This window comes from Peromyscus leucopus, chromosome 7, assembly GCF_004664715.2.
Source record: "Peromyscus leucopus breed LL Stock chromosome 7, UCI_PerLeu_2.1, whole genome shotgun sequence".
Lineage (NCBI taxonomy): Eukaryota > Metazoa > Chordata > Mammalia > Rodentia > Cricetidae > Peromyscus > Peromyscus leucopus.
Window position 1 is genome coordinate 88,157,780 of NC_051069.1, and position 22,010 is coordinate 88,179,789.

The window sequence follows — 22,010 nt, forward strand, 5'->3', positions numbered from 1 at the left end:
CCCTGGCATGGCCCTCTGCTCTCATCACCGTCTACCCATTGTTCCCCATTTTCAATGTCCCCGATCCTATATACTTCCCAACATGTTGCCTGCTCAGTAGGCATTTATAAATAACTTGATTTGAATCAGAAACCATGGTTCAGAAATCACCTCATCAAGGGCCAAAGGCTTACGTTTGGTTAGGAAATCAGAGTTTCAGAAAATGAGGACACGATCTATTACCAGCCATGGCTCCCTTTCTCACTCAGAACACATTCCTCTAATACTGGAACATCCTATGATTGTATTTATTTTTTTGTGTGCCTGTAAGATTATTCATGTTGTGTTTTTATGTCTCCCACCTCCTTTCTACATTTTATTATATTAAAGAATAGGGACCAAATTGGACACAGCATTCTCAGTATCACTTGATAATTATTTTGCCAATTCATTCTTTTTTTTTTTTTTTTTTTTTAATTCTGGGGGAAACAAGGTAAGATTCTATTTAGAATGATTGAAAAAGTACTTTGAGATAGTCTTCAAAACTACAAGCAGCAGCATCCTGATGTAAGGAGGGCCACTGAGAGCTAAGTCCATTTTGGAAGTGTTGCTCCTTGGAGCTTGCCTGGGACAGAGGTGTGAGCACTTTGGCTGTGTTTCCTGACTGCCGAGAGAACATTAGGATACATGGGGTTGATGCAGCTGCTGGAGGATATGCTACCAGGAAAGACAGGCCATGGAGGTCTGTGGTGCAAAGAGCCAGCTGTGTGCTGTCCTGTGGCAGTGACATAGAAAGCAGAAAGCAGAGGTGGACCCCCCCTCCCCCGAGTTGTTCAGGCCTAAAGCATTTGCCAGTGAAAATACTCAAGCTGGGAAATGATTAACATTTGGTCCTGGTATTGCCTAAGCAGTGCCTGAGAAAAGTTATCAACAACACCGAGTAAACTCGGGCTCAAAGATTCTTAAAGCTGTATAAGGCTTATCATAAGGTTGTGCGTGGGGATAGACACGGGCTTTGTTAGTATAACATGGGTAGGTAGAAAGGGTCTGTCTTTGATCCAGTTGTGCCTGCCTGCTCCTCTGGTCACAGTGCTGGCTCAAGGATCACTGTGCCAGTAGAGCTGGCCCTGGTGGTGGGGGAGTGGGTGAGCCCGCCCAAGGGCACGAGAGCAGGAGAATTGGCCCTGCTCCTTGCTGTCTGCTGCAGTGGGTGAGCTAGCCGGGGCAGTGCTGGAGAGCTTGCCCTGGTGGTGTCGATGAGTGAAAGCTGGCAAGCTGACCAACCCGGGTACCACCTAGGTCCAGAACCACCGCTATGAGTTGCCCACCCCGACAACATCCACCTTATCTATGAACTGCTGGAGCATGTGAAAGGGTAGGAGCTGCAGACCCAAAGCTACAGGATCTCCATGACACAAGGCAGCAACAGGTGATCCAAGAGGAGTCCCAGTGAGGGCCCAGCACTGAGAGTGTAGCAGAAGCCTGGGGCCTTGACCCAGATCAATGACTCGTTATAATAAACACAAGTAAAGATGTATGGACTAAAGGGTACACTGTGTGACTCACTGTGTCACACTACAGCTTCTACACCAAGAATTTTTTTGTTTGTATGTCAGTTTTTGTTTTTATTTTAAATTTTATTTTATTTTGGGGCTGGGACGTTGCAAGAGAAGATAGAGGATGTGAAGGGATGGGGAGATGAATGTGATCGGGATGCATGATGTGAAATCCACAAAGAATCAATAAAAAAAAAAACAACTAGGTATAAGTGACATGGCTCTGAACACTGTAAAAATACCTGTTTCTGGTGACAGCTTGCGTGTGTGTGTGTGTGTGTGTGTGTGTGAGTGAGTGTGTGTGTGTGTGTGTGTGTGTGTGTGTGTGTCTAAGAAGTAGGGATCCTCAGGGCATGAAGACTCTCACACATGGGCTCTCAGTGTGGCTCTTTTCAGCTTAATCTAGACCTGAAGAAACTGACCAGCAGATGGGCAAGCTTGGAGTTGGGGACAGCAGAATTTCTCTGGAACTGAAATAACACTCAAGTTTGTTATTCCCATGGGTGCTTATTTCTACTGTGCAGGGGCTGAGCCTTGGGAGACCCCTAGTGAGGGGACTGCTGATTTGTGTGGATGTTTGTGGACAGGCTCTTGATTGGGAGAGTTCACCCTTCTGGTCCTGTATTGGGGTGTGGTAAATAGCCAGTGCCACATCTAGGGCTTCCTGTAATGAAACGATTCTTGGCTTTTTCAGAAGCTGAAGGCGCTGAAGTCCTACAGTATGACCGAGTCCCACCTTGGGTCTCTGCGGGATGAGGAGTCAGAGGAGCGACTCAAGCAGGCCCAGGAGCTCCAGGCCCTTCGAGAGAAGATGGAAGTTCAGGTGAGCTGATGGTTGCTTGATGCCTTTCTCTCCAGAGCAAGTCAAGAATCTAGCTGTCCTCACTGAGGCCTCGGTTTTGCCTTGTGGATTCAGTGAAGTTGAGAGACATCACAGCTTTATATTTTCAGGTTTTGTTCAGTATGAAAGCACTGAATATGCTTCCCAGGCAAGGCTGGTGACGTGGTAGTCATCGTATTTATCTGATATGTACAAATATATGCAAATACAGGTGGGTTTTTTTTTTTTTTGACATCTTTGTCCCAACCTTTATTCTGCACAGTTGAAAACAATTCAGAAAGTATGACAGTGTCCTGGGATGTGAAGATATTTGTAACAAGTCTGTGGTGTAGTAGTCAATGCTTAGGTATCAACTCAGAGCCAGAGATACCACTTGCCAGTTTCTGTGGCGTTCAGACTCCTAACCGGCCATCACCGTGAGGCCGGCTACTGAACGGAGCTGGGAAGATTTGTACCCAGTTTACTCTGGTCACCACTCGGAGAACCTTTCTCAAGTCCAGGCAGTATAGGTCAGTAACAGCTCTAAGGCCACAGCAGGGACAGTCAGCTACAGCCCAACATGAGCTCCTGGGTCTGCTCTCCAAGGTGGTTGAGAAAGCTGAAGTCTGTTTGCAGAATGACAGCCTTCAGAGTTTCTATTGCTGTGAAGAGACATCGTGACCAGCAACTCTTATAAAGGAAAACATCTAATGGGGCAGCATATAGTTTCAGAGGTTTAATCCATTATTGTCAAGGTGGGAAGCATGGTGGCATGCAGGCAGACGTGGTACTGCAGAAGGAGCTGAGAGTTCTACATCTGGATCTGCAGGCAGAAGGAAGAGACAATGAGACACTAGGCCTGGCTTGAGCTTCTGAGACCTCAAAGCCCACATGCAGTGACACACTTCCTCCAACAAGCCACACCTCCTAACAGTGCCACTCCCTATGTATGGGGGGGCATTTTTATTCAAACCACCACAGATGTTTTCCTAGTTAGTTTTCTATTGCTGTGTTAAACACCATGACCAAAAGCATCTTGGGGAGGAAAGAGGACTGTTTGGCTTACACTTCCATGTCACAGTACATCATCAAGGGAAACCAAGGCAGGGACCTAGAGGAAGAACACTGCTTACTGGCATGCTATTCTCAAGGCTTGCTCCAGGACCACCTCAGGGATGACACTTCCCACAGTGGGCTGGGCCCTTCCACATCAATCATCAATTAATAAAATACCTCACAGGCTTGCCTACAAGCCAATCTGGTGGGGACATTTTCTCCATTGAGGTTCCCTCTTCCCAGATGACTCTAGCTTGTGTTAAGTAGACAAAATCAAAACAAAACAAAACCCAAAAAACTCTAACCAACAAAGATGGTTCATAGATTTTTATATCATAAAATCATTTCCTGGAGAAATGGCTTGGTCAGTAAAATGCTCACAATGCCAGCATGAGGATATTAATTTAAATCCCCAGTGCCCACATAAACGACAGGAACAGCATGCATCTAGAACCTCAGAGCTAGGGGACAGAGACAGGCAGATTCTGGGACTCACGGCTCACTGCTCAGTCAGTCTAGCTAACTGGTTTAGCAAGAGACCCTGTCTCAAAAATAAGATGGAGGGTGAACCTGGCCTCCACACACATGCAAGCATACCTGTACACACACACACACACACACACACACACACACACACACACACACACACACAGCCTTTCTTTTCCTATGATCTTGAACTCTCTTCATGTTGTTCCCTTTCTTCTTTTGCCCCCTCTCTTTTCTTCCACCTTTTGAGACAGGGTCTTATGTAGCTTGGACTGACCTCTACTTGCTGTGTGGTGTGTCTGAGAAGGATCCTAACCTTGAACTCCTGACCTTCCTGCTTCCAGCTTTCAACTGCTGGAGTTATAGCCTTTAGCCACTGCCTTGGCCTTGCTTCTGCTTGTGGAAATCAATCCAGCCTTTGGTTATTTCGTTATTTCCCCCCCCCCAGTCTTCTACTGGTCTTTCAACTTTACTTTATTGTTGTCTGGCCATGCAAACGTAAAGTTTCTCTGGTAAAAGTTATCAAATGATCAGCTCTTTAAACAGAGTCATTTTTATTTTTATTAATGTGTATGTGTGTGTCTCTGTGTGTATGCATATATGTGTGAAGACATATTCAGGAGCTAGAAGAGGGTATTGGATCCCCTGGAGCTGGAGTTACAGGTAGTTGCAAGCCATCTGATCTAGGTGCTGGGACCTGAACTCAGGTCCTCTGCAAGAGCATTGAGCTTTCTTGACTGTTGGACATCTCTTCAACCTCTCTGTCTGTCCTTTATTATTGTGTCTATTCTGAGAGTTAAAAAGAAAATATTCCTTTGTTTTCTTGAGTCATTCTATGTCCTTAATTATTACTATTATTATTTTGCTGTCTTGATTTTTATGTGTAATTATCTGATCTGTCTACAGTTGATTTTGGCGTACAACAGGCATCCAAGCTTTTTTTTTTTTTTTTTTTTTTTTTTTTTTTTTTTTTTTTTCTGGTCAATTAGCCATTTGTTCAAACACCAGTAGTCAATAATCCATGCCCCCATTCTCTCTCCCACTAAGTGTCCATTTCCCCCCAAATTGGTTTGGTTTCTTTATTCTATCCCACTTGTCTTTCTGTCTAACCAGGAGCCAGTACTTTTTTTTTACTCTTCATAGTTTTATAGTTTGTATTTATTTATTACCTAGAGGGCTCCAATAAACAAAGCTTTTACTCTTTTTCAGAAAACAGAATGGAAGAGAAAGATGAAGGCACTCCACGAAGAGCGGGCAGCTGAGAGGAGAGAGGTAGCTGTTGTTTGGTAGCCAGAGGGTTTGGTTTCCCATGACCTCTCTCTATGCAGCATCCCCTCCCGCTCACATTCTCTAGAACTGGTTGTCAGGTGTATTGTTGCAGATCAGTGTGCATGGCTGCCAGTCCCCTTTAATGTACAGATGGAGTCATCTGCCTATCGGGCAGATTCTCTAGCCAGGAGCGGGCACCCCCAGCCATGTTCCGAACCCCATGCATCCTATACTGAGTTTCAGGCCCTCTTGTGTTCTGAGACTCTGATGAGTTATCAGTCACATCACTCATGTGTGGACTCTTCGAAAAACCTCCACCTCCAGGGACAACCAGGTAGAGCAGAGCCTGGTGATATTTCAGAGGGAGTCTAGTGAAGGGCTCACATACTGAGCCCCGAGCACAGATAGCAACGTACTTCTTTGTAGATTGAGGAGGAAGTGAGTTAACTTTCTCAGGTTCTGCTGGCCGCGGCCCTGGAGATGCCATGAGTCGTGGCAGAGCTTGGCCCATGGGGGACACTTGCTCCCACTGCCTTGCAGGGTGACCCAGTTCCCATGTGATGGTTTTATTTCATTCTCTAGAGTTCCTTTACACAAATACTAATAAATAACCTCCTTTACCTCGGCTCTCTCTGTCAGAGGTGGCATGGCAACACATTTTCCTCACTTCTTGTTTTTATCTGAAAAGAAATTTGATGATTTTTGAGTGGTCTTTTTTCTTACCTGCATGTCCTCAGTAGGTGACTACATCTGACAGAGAACCTTCTTCCATGATCCTTTTTTTTTGTTGTTGTTTGTTGTTTTTCGAGACAGGGTTTCTCTGTGTAGTTTTGGTGCCTGTTCTGGATCTCGCTCTGTTGACCAGGCTGGCCTCGAACTCACAGAGATCCACCTGCCTCTGCCTTCCAAGTGCTGGGATTAAAGGCATGGGCCACCACCGCCTGGCATTCCATGATCCTTGAGGTCTACATTCCATTTCTCTTCTCATTTCTTCTCTGGCACAGCTCAAAAATGTACCCAAACTGGAAGGCAGCTACAGTTGTTTGAAAGCCATCTGCACAGTCTAGAAATCCAGTTTGGCCTTAGGCGAGACCCGCCACCAACATTTGGCCATAGGGACTCGCCCTTCTCACTTGGGGTACTTGGGTTCATACAGACATCTGACTGCCCAACCTTCCTGTGCCCACCAGATGCGGGAAGAGAATGAGAGGCTCCATGCCACCCTGTCTCAGGATCAGAAGAAGGCAGCCGCTCAGTCTCAACGCCATATCAATGCCCTCCGTGCCCAGCTTCAAGAACAAGCCAGGCTTATCGCGTCCCAAGAGGAGACGGTAGGTTGGTCCTTTCCGTAGTCACTGCCCACAGCTGCCCGGCCTCTTCTCTGTGAGGATGACTTTGGATCCTTCTGAGTTCATACTGTTGGCGTCATTAAGCTCCTGAAGGGGAGTGAAGAGGGGCACAAGGTTATGAGGCTACAGCCACCTCCCTCCCAGTAGCAAATGTCTCACTCTGTCACCAGAGACCACATAAGATACCAGGTTGGCGCTTTGCATGTCACCTCATTGAAACCTCAAACAGCCCTTCATGATAGACCCCACTTTCTTCCCACCTTTATTTGATGGATGATGAAATCGGCACAGGGTTTTCTGTAAGTGGCGGGTGACATCTGACTCTAGCTGGGCTGCTGGGACACAGCTGTGCTCCTTATAGTATATTCACAGATGGAACTTACTAGCCAGACCGCTTTCCGTAAAGGAACAGCTTCGGATGAGGCTTTCTAATAAGCCAGCGAGATAAAAGTTGCTGGGTCTCTGAGCGCCTACTAAAGCTGGGTCCTGTGGCTCTTCACCCATTCTTGGTAATTCTCCCTCCACCCCCAGCCTGTACTCGGCTCTCCTTTGGAAGTCCAGGTCTGTGGGAAAGCTGCCCTTCTCTCTCTAAGCCCCACCTGGGGCCTCAGGTTCCTGTTTTCCACAGAGCCCTGGAGTTATCGCCACTGCCCAATCCCTTCCTCCTGTCCTCTGCCCCTTGTTAGCTGTTCTTTTCTGCTTTCTAGCCACATTATGTCAGTCACTGTGCCCACCTGCCGTGTGACAAAACTTTGCCTGGGTGACACAGCACGCACATCTACTCACCCCAGATCGGGAACCCATGACAGACCAAAGTACAGATACCGCCCAAGTCCAACTTGGTGATCTGTGCGTTCTATTAGGGTTACTTATAGGAATATGGGGGAGGGGTCACTTACAGGAGCAGCTACAAGATAGTGTGGAAGCCCCAACCATCACAGTCACATTTGATGGATGAAGTTGATAAAAAGGCCCCCTCCCAAGACATTTCAAAAGAATTATTTATTCTGTGTGTGTGTGTGTGTGAGAGAGAGAGAGAGAGAGAGAGAGAGAGAGAGAGAGACAGAGAGACAGAGAGGGAGAGGGAGAGGGAGAGGGAGAGAGAGAGAGCACATGTACACTCCAGCATACATGCAGAGCTCAGAGGGCGGCCCAGTGAAGTCCATTCTTTCTTATACCTTCACGTAGATTCACCAATCTGATGCAGGTCACCAGGCTTGGGCAGCAAGCGCCTTTATCTGCTGAGCCATCTCACCAGCCCCAGGCTTTGGAGACATATTATCACTTAAAGCTGTGTCAGTGAGCAAATATAACTTTAAAGAAACTGGGAAAGAGCATAGTTTTTAAGAAGGATTCTTCATTAAAAAAAAAAAAGATTTTTATTTTATGTGAACGATGCTTTGCCTGTGTGTGTGTATTGTACCGTGTGTGTCTGGTGTCCTTGAAGGTCAGAAGAGGTTGGGGGTAGGGGGTTCCCTGTTCCTGGAATTATAGAAGGTTGTGAGCCAGAGGCTGCTGGGAACTGAATCTGGGCCCTTTGCAAGAACGGCAAGTGCTCTTAACTGCTCCTTCATCTCTCCGGCTCCACATAATTGGTTTTCCGGTTGCTGGAGTAGGCAGGTAAGGAGAAGCAGTTGGGGATCAGTATTGGATGAGAACTACAGCAGTACATGATGCAGCAGGTGCCAGAAACCCAAGCTGAAGCGGAAGAGAGGGTGCACCACATCGGTAAACAGTGTCTCACAGCCCAAGGCGGAGAAGCAGCTGCATTTGTGAAGGAAATGGAACTGGGACTTGAGTGTGGACAATAGTTTTCCTCCTTAGCGTTTCTCTCTTCTGAAAGTGTTTCCTTTATTCAGAAGCCAACGTGCTTCTTGCTGGTCCCATGTGACAACACAGACAAACCAGGAAACCAAAAACAGTTGGCCACTAGCACTCTTGACCCTTTGCTGGTTCAGAACTCTCCATCCAAACGTGGACAGGCAGCTGTTACTGTGGTCTGAGGTCATGTGGACCATATTCGGCTGCTCAGTCTGCAACCTGTGAACGAGGAGGAAAAGGCCCTTGTTGGGAAAGGGGTGCTGAGCAGATTTGCCAGTGCCTGGGTCAGGCCTCCGGGCAGGGATGCTGTCCGGCCTCTGTGTTCCCATGAGCCCTCAGCTCAGCTGGCTGCACCCCTGGCTAGAATTCCTATCTTTTCCTGGCTGTCTTACATCAATTTTATCTCCATACCAACTGTACTCCTGTCCCATTCTGCTTCCGTGGGCTCCTGCCCTGAGGGGACAGCCCTCTGAAGATGGCATTCTGGTCTCCCATCCCCGAGAAAGCTGAGCAGGGTGTCATCCAGGACTCCTAGCAACTGCTCTTCCTGGTGTGGTGTCTTTCCACAGTGCACGGTGGGAGATGAGATGTGCTTGGGGCCAGGTAGTGAGCCATTCTAGTTCCATGCCAACCGTGGCTGCCCGCCCTTCCCTGTTCTGAGCAGGTCTGATGCTCAGAGCAGAGTCCCTTCAGTGTCCTCTGCTGGCTGTAACCTGCTCTCTCCCACCTTTTGCAGATCCAGACATTGTCCCTCAGGAAGACGGAGGGTAAGTCTGCAGTGGGCGGTTAGGATCAGTCTTTGGGGTTGTCCTGGGCTCTTTGTCTTTCATGCCCCAGGTGATTTATGGGTAGAAGACTGGTGATAGCAGTCCACGGGACATGCACTGTGATGTCAGGCTGTCCAACTGGATAAGGAAGAGGGCCTATGGGAGAGAGGGCATCTGTGCTGAAGGCGTTCCATCAGCTGCCAGAGACTCATGCCTGGCTTGGTTTTTCTCTAGCGGGAGGGAAGGAGTGAGGGTCTTGGGTATGGTGTTGATAGAATTGGGCCCTTGAGTAGTCTTTCTAACTCACCATGCCGCATACTTATGGTTCATCATCTCATGATGTTGTGATTTAATGTGGGATGGGTATCATCACTCTGTTTTCCACATAAGAAAACCGAGGCTTAGTGAGGTTCAGAGACTTGTCAGCTCATGCACAGCTATTGGAGGCAGAACTTGCCTGTGAGTCTGATGTTCTTGCTCCAGGGTCTGTGTTTGTGACCGTTTCTCCCACCCTGCCCCTCTGGGAAAGACGAGTCTATGGAGGGCTTTTCCTCACAGGCCAGTACACTCCCCTGGGGTACTGCACCTTTCTTTGAGTCAGGGGTGGGCTGCAGGGTTCTGGTGCCACTAATTGTTCTGTCTTCTCAGAAGTCCAAGAGTTGCCCAAGGCTGTTGTGGACACAGAGGAGGAGGACTCTTCTGAGGAAGGTGGGTCTCTCTCTCTCTCTCTCTCTCTCTCTCTCTCTCTCTCTCTCTCTCTCTCTCTCTCTCCATCACTGCAGAAAGCAGACTGGCTACTCTCCTCTCTTTTTATTTTCCCTTTAACCATAATCTGGCTACATGAAGCTATGTTTGGAAGGAGCTAAGGACACACGATAGATATTTCTTAAGCACTGCTTATGCACCAGGTATCTTGTTTAAAGGTGCTAACATGCAGTCTGCAGGGGCACTGAGTCACAAGGCTACAGGAGGCCAAGCCAGTGCCTGCCTGGCTTCTGACTCAGGTCCTGCCCTGTGCCTGCTCCACTGCCTCTCACTTGGTGCTGGTCCCTGGAGGGGAGCTCACCGCACTGGCCTTCAGATAGTCTCTGCTGCTCTTCTCCATGTGAAGGAGCTGTAGGTAGATAGGACCCAAAGTAACAGGACTGACAAGGGGCCTAGAGAGGAAACTTGGAGGGATGATCTTGTCTGCTCTTTAATCTGGGTCAGAACAGCACCAGATTCAGTGGTAGGAGAGTTCAATGGTGGGAGAGGGTATCAGGTGGAGGCTGGGCTAAGGCTGGAGCTGGTCTGGAATCCGAGACCAGCATGGAGTCCAGGGAACAAGTTGTTTCCAAAGTTTAATTCCAATTCCAAAAGCAATGGGTTGACTTCAGGATGGACTGAGCCCAGATCTGGGAGGTCTAGGCTGGCAGGGGATGGGGGAGTAGAAGCTGGGTGGCGTGTCTGAGACAGTGACAAACAGAAGGAAAAATGTGTCATCTTCTGGCCCAGGGGTGGACATGTGGGAGTGGCCTGCTTTGGACTGGGTTACTGGCAGGTACAGCAAGGCTCTCAGGGTCACTGGCAGGTACAGGGATGGCGGGCTCCGGGGGAGCACTGACCTTGCTTACTGTCTCCCCCTGTAGAGCTGCAGGAGTCCCGTGATGAGCAGCGGAAGGTGTTAGCAGCTCTGAGGCAAAACCCCACTTGGCTGAAGCAGTTCCGGCCCATCCTGGAGGACACCCTGGAAGAGAAGCTGGAAGGCATGGGGATAAAGAGGGTCGGTTCCTGGGCCACTGTTGAGTTATCATTTGATTATGTGTTTAAAGACAGGGTCTTGCTGTGCAGCTCGTGCTGGCCTTGAACTCACACCAATCCTACTGCCTCAGCCTCCAGGGTGCTGGACTTAACATAGTGTGCCACTACACCAGGCTAAGGGGTACTGTTTATAGGCTGAACCCTATAATGAAGACAAAAAAGTGTTCTCGCCCAGAGAGGTGATTGTTCGTTCTGTACCTTGCAGACTCATTTATTTCCTCCTGTGCTCGTTGCTCTCTGGGGACAGCTTCTGTCACCTCCCGGCAGAAGAGAGGTCTCTGCTTTCCTCCAAGTCCTCATATTGACCCTCTCAGTGTTCCCCGCTCATTGGTTACTCCCCCTCTCCCCCGTGTCTCTAACCAAATCTCCAACAGAGGGCATTTAGCTGGCTGAGTCTGGTCTATGGGCTAGTCCCGTTTGTATAAACCTCTCTCTCTAAGTCCACTATCTATGTATGGAACATGTGGCTGTGCCCAGATGTGCACAGATGGAGCCTGAATGCATCTATTAGTAAATAAAGGCACATCATGTTATCAAAGTAGCCAAGCATCATAGCATTGAACATACTATTTGCATTTCAGTGAGTAAGATTAGAAAAACAAGCAAAACAAACTCAGACAGCTAGTTGAGTTTTATAAAAATTCTCATCGAGCCGGGCGGTGATGGCGCACGCCTTTAATCCCAGCACTCGGGAGGCAGAGCCAGGCGGATCTCTGTGAGTTCGAGGCCAGCCTGGGCTACCAAGTGAGTTCAAGGAAAGGCGCAAAGCTACACAGAGAAACCCTGTCTCGAAAAACAAAACAAAACAAAACAAAAAAATTCTCATCGAGATTGGCCTGTCTTCCTATCCTGGTCCTGTGTTCAGTTTTGACTTAAAAATGTCTAATTTTGGTAAATCTTCGTCTAGCATTCAGATGCCTCCCAAACCCTTTCCTGGGCTCTGGATGGGTGGCAGAAGCCCAAGGAACTTCTAGTAGTATGCATTGGTTTTGAAGTTCAGTTTTCCAAACACTGTTAATCAGGGAGAACATGGTAGTGCCAGGAGGTGCAAGATGACGTAGGCTGTGCTCTCACCTGGTCATTCAGTAGGATGTTGGGAAAGTGCGTCCCCATCCAAGTCCCTTATGGTGTGATGTGGGTTGACTTGTGATGTAGCCCTTCGCCTAATGCTGTGTTGTGCCTTGTGATAGAGTTCCTAAACCCTGAATTCACACACTGGCTGCAATGTGAAGCCCACCCTCTCTGTTCCCCAGTCACCCCCTCCAACACAATAGGCTCCAGTCAGAGCACCCCCACGTCAGCAGCTTTAGGGAAGGGAGGAGGGAGCCTGTGTATGCAAAGGTGAACTTTTGTCTCCTCTAGGGCACAAAGGGAATTTCAGCTCAGACTCTCCGACATCTGGAGTCCCTGCTGAGAAGCCAAAGGGAGCAGACAGCCAGAAGCTTTCGTGAATTTTGGCGTCTGAGGGAAAAACTCAATAAGGAAGTGACCGGCAGAGCGAAGGAGAGATGGGAGAGCACGGCTGTAGCGTCCCAGCCAGACGGCCAGCCTCCAGGTAAGCGAGGGCAGGCGTGCTTTGAGACCATGAGAGGAGTATTCCATCCTGGCTGGGGTATTCGCACAGGAGGAGGGAGCTGCCCGTGCCTTCCATGGGATGCTTTTCTGACCAATAGAGCCTGTGGGATCCTCAAGGGTAAATGAGTAGAGAAAGCCTCTTGGGAGAAACAGAGTCAGAGTTGGGTTGAGACACTTGTGATTTGGGTAGAAGATTAAAGGATGCCTTCATGTCCTTTCCTAAGTCGTCATGGATGCACATGGCCAGAAGGATGCCAACGCTGTCTCATGTCCAGCAGATCAGGGTTGAGCTCTTTATGCACACGAAGTTTGCCAAATGCAGCCTGCATATCTCTGGGGGACACTAGAGATGATTTTAGTTGGTACATGGACCATTTATTTTACAACTTATTTTTTTCTTTTCCTTCACATGAATTGGGGGGGAAATCCTAGCATACAATCATATGAGGTAGTAGAATTATTTCTTGTATAAGTATAAAGCAGGTATTTTATGTGAAAAGTGCAATTGTTAATATAAAATATTAAAGAGATAACAGGACACAGGTAGTATAAGCATATGGTAAAAATTATGTGATTATCTGAGAGACCCCATCCTAGGTCAACTTTAAAGTTTCTAAAGACAGGACAGTTCTTGGTCTTGCTGATGTCTCTGACAGACAGGTGGCTTTCCTGCTTGGTTCTGAACTTGTATTCCTTTGCTCATTTGCCCAAATATCTCTAACTTAGTGTAGTATCTGCTTCGCCTGACTTTGTCCCAGGACCTGCCCTGTCACAGGAGAAAGCAGGGGTCCTGGGAGATGTGAGACAGACAGACAGACAGAGGAGTGCGGGACACTCAGGAGAGGGGAGAGCAGGGGGACGAGATGTGAGCAGCAGCAGACACAGGGGTGCTGGATGCTCAGGATGGGGAGGAAAGGGATTTGGAGAGAAAGAATGGAAAATGTCCTCAGACTTCTGGCTTTCAGGGGAAAGGAAGGGCGTCTTGCTTCTTGTGGGTACCACTTTTCCCCATTGCTGTCATCAGAAAGCCAGGAGAGAGCCTCCCCTTTTCCCATTGACCCTTTCCTAGCTTTGGGGTTCAAGTCCTTTACTGAGATGAGAGATCCATTTTCATGACACTTTGTAGACCTTTCCTTCCTGCTCTGAGTCTCCTTATCTTCACATTCCCCACAAGCCCTTTGCCAGTGCTCACCTGTCTGCTAAGAGTCCAAACAGTTCTCAACCTGTGGGTCATGACCCCTTTGGGGGGATTCGAACTACCTTTTCACAGGGGTTGCAGATCAGCTATCCTGTATATCAGGTATTTATATTATAATTCATAACAGTAGCAAAATTATATTTATGAAGTACCAATGAGGTAATTTTATGGTTGGAGCTCACCACATGAGGAACTGTATGAGGAAGGTTGAGAACCACCGACTTAGACCATGCCTCTTGTTCTGGAGCTTGCCGCGGGATGCAGTGGCAGATGGACGACCAGCCAGGTGTGTGCCTGTCACTTTGTTCCATGGAGCTGAGGGCAAGTTCCTCCATAGCTCCATGTCTCTGTAAAGCAGGAAAATGACACTGTTTGATGATAGGCTGGGGACTTGGGCGGCGGGCAACAGATGTATGCGAAGAGCCTTGATGAGCATCTAGTACACAGTAGCTGTAAGCTATTATTTCCTCTCTGCAGGCTTGTTTGGCTTTTCCCCTTCCTTCATCTTAGCCCTTCCCACTTATGAATAAACAAATTCTGAGAGCAGTGTATCACAAACGTTTTTGACCTTGAGCTACTACTGAGAGAAGCCCTTCTCAGTGAACCCAGTGCTAGGTGTTAAGTTCCATGGAAAGCACTTGCTCTAGCTTCCTGTGATGCACTTTCTCTCCAATTCACGGGCCATGAATAAACATCGAAGGGCCCCTTGTTTCCTAATGTGAACAGGGATGGTACCCAACTGCCTGTCTTGGGCACAGCAGCTTTGTCTGCGGACTGAAAGGTCCTGGCAGCTCTTGGTAGTTATGTATTCTTGCAGCGACCTCTGGTGGCAGCAGAGTTTTCCTGCAGGCTTTCTCCCATTCAAGGTTCTGAGTAGTTAAGGTTGTGACCAAAGTCGGCCTGGGTCTGCAGAATGACTTCTCTGGTCTTCTGTAATGATGGCGTGACCTGGAGACTGAATGCCCTACCAGTCTCTAAGGAAACTGGAGCTTTGTCTTAGCAGAGGGACTCAGGATATAGGGCAGCTGTCAACTGTGCTTGGCTTGATCATCTCTGGTGTTAGACTTTCCTCTGTTTCAGAACTACAGGCCCAGCATTGGCATGTTTTACAAGTCATTCCTTTCTGTGTTCATAGTCAAAAGCCAGCCGATCGCGCTGGCCACACGGGAGGCCCGGCCAAAGACCAGGACCCTGAATGTGGTGCTGCCGTCCAAGCCAGCCCTGCCTTCTACGCCAACTCTTCAGAGCCACAGCAGCCATGGCCCTGGCCTCACCCAGGTGTCCACCCCCATTCCACGCCCCCGAGTGCATGGACCCTCCAGTACCCCTGTTTCCCCTGGGCCCGGGCTGAGGTGAGCTCTGGACTTTGCCCTCTTATAGGGTCTGAGGTGATGGCCTCTGGCCTCAGGAAGCCTGTCCTAGACCCTCACAGAGCTCTGCATTACAAAGGAGGGATGGGGACAGACATATAGAAGGTGCCTCAGGTAGTGTTCATCCGGAGCCTCTGAGAAGAGAGGGGGATCCTTCACTCACAGTTCGGGCAGACCCCCCCTCCCCTTCCCACCTCTCCCTCCAACCCCTGGCTACAGAGGAAGGGTAGGGCCTCGGGAACTCTGGGCTTTGTCCTCTGCCTGAGAGAGGGAGCCAGGGCTGGCTTGGGACGAACCAAAAGGCCAAAGTCTGGCTTTTGAATTTTTCTTTCTGGCCCCTGTTCCCTTCATTTCATCTCGCAGCAGCACCCCCCCTTTTAGTTCTGAAGAGGAGCCAGAAGAAGACATTGTGCAGCAAGTGTCTCTTCAGCCCCCCAAAGCTCTTTCCAGGTCTGCGCCCCAGCCGGAGGACAAGTGGGGCTGGTCTGATTCTGAGACCTCGGAGGAGAGTGCCCAGCCCTCCGGCAAGGGCTCCGGTGGGCTGGCTTCCTCAGGTGAGTCCTTCTCCGGCCTCAGTTTCTCTGTGCCCTGGAAAACCCTTCAGCTTCTTCCAGAGAGTTTGATTCGGCATATCTTCTTCGTCTCAGAAATGCCAGGCGGAAGCTAGACCTGGGCGAGGGTAATTTTGCCCCTTGTTTTTGTCACTGAGTTGTCTAAATGTTGGAAGTTTGGGGAGCTCCCCTGGTCCTTTTGTTTAGTAGAGAAGACCATCTAAGGAATAGATCCCTTCGGGGCTATATGGGAGAAACAGAAGGTACCTGGAAGCCCTGAGTATATCTCCACCAACAGTCTTTGGACAGCAGCAGCATTTTATCTGTGTAGGGAAGTTCTTTGGCATTTTCTTCAGTGACAGGCAGGGAGGCAACTTGTTGATAAAAAGGGATCTATAGAGACTTAAGCTAAGCCTTCTGGTAATTGGAGTGAATTATTCTTAAAACTTACCATGCTCTATCTGGTAGGCGATTATAATGATGAGTTGAACATTCCTCTTCTCAAAGTAGTGGCGTCTGCTCCTAGCCATTCAAGTCCCCTTATAAAACTGCTGACAGAAGCCAGGCCCCTGCCTCAGGTTGTGTTTCTTAGCTCAGGCTAAGCTGGGGAACATGGGGCCTACAGTTTCGACTTTCCAAAACCAGAAGGAGAAGCTGTGGGGTTTGCAGTCTGTTAGCACGTGTCTTAATGGACTCTGCAATGCTTCTTCATGTCTGCAGCATAATCCAAGCCTGTCAACCCATCAGAAGGCACCAGGACTAGCTTTCTGGAGGCTTGATACCTTAGCTGGGAGGACAAGATGGAGAGATGTTAGAACTGGGAGTCACTAGTCTTTCATACAACTCTGGCTCTGTTGATCCTTGCCTGTCCTTGTGCAAGGTTCTGGTTTCTTTGTTGTAAAATGACATATTTTAACAAGACGATTAATAAGAGGTCAAAAAACAAAGTGCTTGGCACATACTAGGAATTTAATAAACATGTCTGTCTTTTAAAGATTCATTTTATTTTTAATTATGTGTAAGTCTGTGTGTGGGTATGCATAAGTGAGTGCAGATCCTGTGGAGGCCAGAAGAGGGCGTTAGATCCCTTGAAGCCTGGAGTTACAGGTGGCTGTGAGCTGACTGATAGTAATCAAACTCAGGTCCTCTGCAAATGAGGCAGACACTCTTAACCACTGAGCCATCTTTCCAGCCCCAATAAACACAATGATCAATCATCCAAGGGCTGTTGCAGCTCTAAAAGTCTGCCTTAAGAGCCTTAGCATTTGAGTCCAGAGAGCTGTGTGATGTTCATGCTGTGAGTCAGGGCCTATTGATGATCTGAGTTACTGATTAACTCCTGCTTCCTGCATGGAATTCATAGGAAATTGTGCCTGTGATACTAATATTTGATCTATGTTTGTCTGTGGGTGGAGGTGTTGAAGGAAGACAGAGGAGTCACTTTACTGTGACTGAAATACCCAAGAACTAACCCAAGCTTAAAGGGAGGAATTATTTATTTTGGTGCATGGTTTTCCAGATACCAGTATATCCTTGTAGGATCTGTGGAGCAGATCAAACCCTGGCAGACAGGAATCTAGAGAAAGGGATACAGGAAAAAGGGCAGTAACCTACTTCTTCCAAGTGGTTCCCACCTCCTACCTTTCCCCACACCTCCAGTCACCCCAGTATGAATCTATCAAGGGATCAATCCACCGATTAGATTAGAGCCCTCGTGACCTAATTGCCTTTGATAATGTCTCACAGACACACCTGAGGTGTGCTCTACTAATTCCCTCAACCATTTCCAGTGCAATCAAGTTGACAAGATTAACCATCACACATCGCCTGACGGTACATTAATTTTTGTAGTTCATGAATTAAACAGAAGGTCCCCTCAGATTCATTCGGGACAGTTCCACCAGCAGCCTGTCATAAGTCCAGTCAGCAGTTACATTAAGAAGACATTCACATATATGAATGTGTGTGTGTGTGTGTGTGTGTGTGTGTGTGTGTGTGTGTGTGAAATATATAATCAAGGCATTCTAAGCTGCTTATAACCAGGCTACTATTAGCCTGGACCTTCTCTGGGTCCTTTTCCCTCTTTGGGGGAGGGGAGTTGCTAATCCTGTCTTCTTCCTCTTGATTCTCCCCCACTCCATCTGTCTACCCTGGGGTCTAGATGCAGTCCAAAGGGACGAAGCATTCATTTTCCGGGCCTGCCCCACTCACATGGCTACTTGCCCCCTTCCAGGAACACTGGTGCAGTCGATGGTCAAAAACCTTGAGAAACAGCTTGAAACTCCAGCAAAGAAGCCGTCTGGAGGGGTCAGTGTGTTCTTAAGGCCCAACACTGCCCTACAGAGGTCTTCCACACCAGCAAGGAAGTCTCAGGTAGGATGCTTGAAGATGGCCCTTCATTCCACAGATAGCCAGCTCCGAATTTGAGGGCTCTGGGGTGAAGGTTGGGACAAGACTGAGCAAGTATGAGCTTTGACATGACTCGAGAAGGACATTGCATGTGACATTGTCTCGTTTGTCCCTATCTATGTGGAAAGATGACCACTTCAGATTTTTTTCTCTGCCCATGTTAATGTTAAGAAGTCCTTTGGTTTGTTAGATAAGTACTTTTCGAGGAGATGTAGTTATGGTCTCCTGCTGCTGTGAGCCTCCTGCCGTGGCTATCTTCCCGTGCGGTCTCTTCCGTGCTGGGCCCCTCCCCAGCTCTGACTTCACAGAAGACCCCAACAGAAGGCTGGATGGAAAACACTGTCCGCCATCAGAGTGGTGCCACACAGCACATCAGATAGGGAAACGCAGACACCTTTGCTCCATCTGTTCGAGGAGGTGGATGCCTCCCCACTGCACATCTCGGTGGCCTGGCCTCCCTCAGGCTGTAGCTGCCGTGGAATTTGCAGACGGAGCCCTCACATGGGTGCCAGACTCTTCGTCACCTTCTCCCTCCATCAGGGAACAGGTGCTACGTTCTGTTATTTTCTAGGGCAGGAGAATAAATTATACTTTTCATTTTGCTCCTGTCAACCGAAGAGGTCCGTTTGGCGATGATGAGGATGTTGCCCTAAGCAACGGTAGTGGCAGTGAGCAATGGTCTTTTCAGTGCTGCTGATGGAACCTGGGGCCTCCACTTGCTAAGCAGGCACTGTCCCTGAGCAGTCCCGCTAGTTCCTCACTTGTGTTTTATAGTAGCACCCTGCATCCCTTTTCTTATCACACGGTGTGCTTGGCTTATCTTGGCATTTATGCAAAGTGCTCCAAGCTCTCCTGTTCTCCATTGAGAAAGAGCACCATAGTCTAAAATAGACAGAGAGGCCGTCTAGGCCCTGGACGGTATCTTTTTACATGCCAGGATGAAATACATGGAATGGCCTATGTCAAAGCCCAGGCAGCCCCCAGAGGCGCTGAAAACCCTGGGTGGGAACTCCTGGCCTGGGCTATTACTGTGGTCTGGTTGTAGCCTGACCTTCCAGCAGACTTTAGTTTTACCATTGGCTGCAGCTCAGGCCCATTCCAGGGTGTCCTGTTGCTTCCCATCTCCTCTCAAGTTTAATGTTTACCAGGCAGCTCTGAGCACCAGTCTGTGAGGAAGAGTCCTTTCAACTAAGGTGCATTCATCTCAAGAGCTTCAAAAGTTAAAGGCCCTGGGCTTCCAGTTTTGTCAATGTTAGGAGTTAAAAATCTGCGTCTAATATTACCCCTCATCTACCTTTTTATTACATACTGTGTTGGTTTTATCATGGAGCACGTGTAACCATCTCCAAGCTCTCCCTCTCCTCTGTTGAGTGGGCCCTAGTAGTCTAATGCCGATAGACGATGCTGTGAACATGCAGACTGCCCAGGTTTCAGTGCAAATGTGAGCAACCAGATCTACACGTAAATCTCTCCAAGGTGCTTGCCTTGGCCTCAGGAGGATGCCAGACCTGTTTCAACCACTGTGGCCCCGAGTCTCTGGAGCAGGTTTTCAGAGGCAGGGAGCTTGGAGGGCAGGACCAGGAGTCACCTCTCCCCATGGCTTGACTCGGAAGATTCACTTTCCCCCATTTCTATCTGGGATGCTGCTGAACTCTCTGTCAGCTTCCTGCATTTATCAAAATCAAATTTCTTCTCCTCTTTTACCTCTGCAGCTTTCTGAGGATGAGAGTGACTTGGAGATCTCATCCTTGGAAGATCTCTCCCAGGACTTGGACCAGAGAGGAACGCCAAAGCCTTTGTCTCGATCAAAGCTCCCAGAAAAGTTCAATGCCAGCCCTTGGAGTTCTGGCCGACCTAGGGTTCCTGGCTGGTGATTCTGCTGTGGTTGCCAGAGGGCTTAGCCTCTTTGCCTGGCTGGGCTCACCCCAACAGAAGAGGCTGTTAGGCCTGTTGCTCCCACCAGCAGCCAAGAAATCTTTCCCTTGAGGAGAAGCAGAGCAGGAGACAGACCTCTATGCATTCTCCCTGTATGGACTGCTACCTCAGAGGGCCGGGGTCCTGCTGCTACCCCAAGAGGCTGGGTCCTGGAGCGCTGTCTTGTGTAAATGTGAGAAGGATTATAACAGGACCTCCAAGTGTTTATTCCATGATTCCCATGTCCAGCCCAGACTTAAAGGAGTTACTATTTCTAGGCCTTTTGTAATTTGCAGGTCACCATGGAGATGGGTCCGGAGTCGTCAGTTACCTACTCTGGGCTGGACTCTCTCGCCTTTCACCACTGAGTTGGGGTGCAGACAGAGGTAGATGGTGTGAAGTGTCCGCTGCCAGGGCCGAGCGTAGTAATCTAGTGTTAGATATTAGAGAGTTAGGAGAGTATGGAGAGGCTGCCTGTCCTCATTTCATTTCTGTTGCTGTGATGAAACTCTGACCAAAAGCAGCTTAGAGGAGGAAAGGCTTTCTTGCGTTTACAATTCCAGGTCACAGCCTGTCGCTGAGGGGGGCAAAGGCTGGAACTTGAGGGTCAGCCTGCTTCCTCTTCCACATAGCATTACCTCTGACCAAGGAATTCACTTCACAGCCAAAGAAGCAGAGCAGGAACCATGGAGGGACTGCTTGCTAACTGGCTCACAGCTGTATATACCCAGCTAGCTTTTGTATACAGTTCAGGACCACCTGCCTGGGGATGGTGCCACTCACAGTGGGCTGGGTCCTCCTATGACCGTGAACAATCAGGACAGTTTCTCACAGACATTGTCCTGAAAGCATTTCTTCTACTGACGGTCTCCTCTTGGACAGTTCTCAGTTGTGACAAATTGATATTTAGAACTAACCAGGACACCATTCAACCCAGACCAGGATGACCTTGGAGAAGTTCCCAGAGTTGTTACACCTGGTGGAGCTTGTTGGTGGCCAAGAAGAAAGAGCAATTTAGATGAAGCCTCTTGTCCCCATAGGACCACCAATTTAATTTTTGAAATCATTTCTGACATTGAGTTTTTATATGTAGTTTTTTTATATGACTGAATTTTTTTTGGAGGGGGGAGTTGAGTTTTTTTGAGACAGGGTTTCTCTGTGTAGCACTGGCTGTCCTGGAACTCTCTATAGAGCAGGCTGGCCTGGACCTCAGCGATCTGCTTACTTTTGCCTCCTGAGTGCTGAGATCAAAGGTGTGTATGGTGGCATATGGCTTAGGCTTTCTTTCTTTCTTTCTTTCTTTCTTTCTTTCTTTCTTTCTTTCTTTCTTTCTTTCTTTCTTTCTTTCTTTCTCTCTCTCTCTCTCTCTCTCTCTCTCTCTCTCTTTCTTTCTTCCTGTCTTCCTGTCTTTCTTTCTGTCTCTCTCTCCCTCCCTCCCTCTCTCTCTCTCTCTTTCTTTTTTTGTAGTTTTTTGAGACAGGGTTCCTCCATGTAGTTTTGGTGCCTGTCCTGGATCTCGCTCTGTAGACCAGGCTGGCCTCGAACTCACAGAGATCCGCCTGGCTCTGCCTCCTGAGTGCTGGGATTAAAGGTGTGCACCACCACCGCCTGGATGATTCTATTTTTTTTAGTGTGAAAGTATTTATTTATTATAGTGAACATTTAAATATAGGATGGTGTTTGTACCTCTCTGTCGTTCTTTATTATGTTTTCAAGCTTTGTGGATTGAGGGTGGTGAAGAGGGAGTGAAGCAGCTTCCACCTCAACAGTGCCAGGTTAGTGTTGGGGACATTATTTTAAGGTGTGTTACTTTTGTTTATGTTGCGTCTGTTTAACTCCGTGAAGCTGTGTTACTGTGCCTGTCTAACACACCTGATGGTCTAATAAAGAACTGAACGGCCAATAGCAAGGCAAGAGAGAGAGAGAGAGAGATGGCGGGGCTGGCAGGCAGAGAGAATAAATAGAAGGAGAAATCTGGGAAGAGAGAATTAAGAAGGAGGAGCCAGAGAAGGAGGAGGGCTCCAGGGGCCAGCCACCCAGCTACACAGCCAGCAAACCACGGAGTAGGAGGAAGATTTACAGAAGCAAGA

The 22,010-nt window shown here is 48.4% G+C and overlaps 1 protein-coding gene across 4 annotated transcripts in view; it reads left to right on the forward strand.

The window, feature by feature from the left end:
• Dzip1l (DAZ interacting zinc finger protein 1 like) overlaps nt 1-21,094 on the forward strand; it is a 40,842-nt gene extending 19,748 nt beyond the window's left edge. For 3 of the 4 annotated variants that reach the window (XM_028869963.2, XM_028869964.2, XM_037207875.1), the window contains exons 7-17: nt 2,230-2,358; nt 5,107-5,169; nt 6,357-6,497; nt 9,073-9,103; nt 9,752-9,811; nt 10,732-10,865; nt 12,266-12,458; nt 14,812-15,028; nt 15,410-15,600; nt 17,831-17,970; nt 19,719-21,094. In XM_028869963.2, the coding sequence (XP_028725796.1) occupies nt 2,230-2,358; nt 5,107-5,169; nt 6,357-6,497; nt 9,073-9,103; nt 9,752-9,811; nt 10,732-10,865; nt 12,266-12,458; nt 14,812-15,028; nt 15,410-15,600; nt 17,831-17,970; nt 19,719-19,880 (1,461 nt within the window). In that variant the 3' untranslated portion in view covers nt 19,881-21,094. The remainder of the gene's footprint in view (nt 1-2,229; nt 2,359-5,106; nt 5,170-6,356; nt 6,498-9,072; nt 9,104-9,751; nt 9,812-10,731; nt 10,866-12,265; nt 12,459-14,811; nt 15,029-15,409; nt 15,601-17,830; nt 17,971-19,718) is intronic. The other variant, XM_028869965.2, reaches the window with a different exon arrangement.
• Nucleotides 21,095-22,010: the final 916 nt, after the last annotated feature.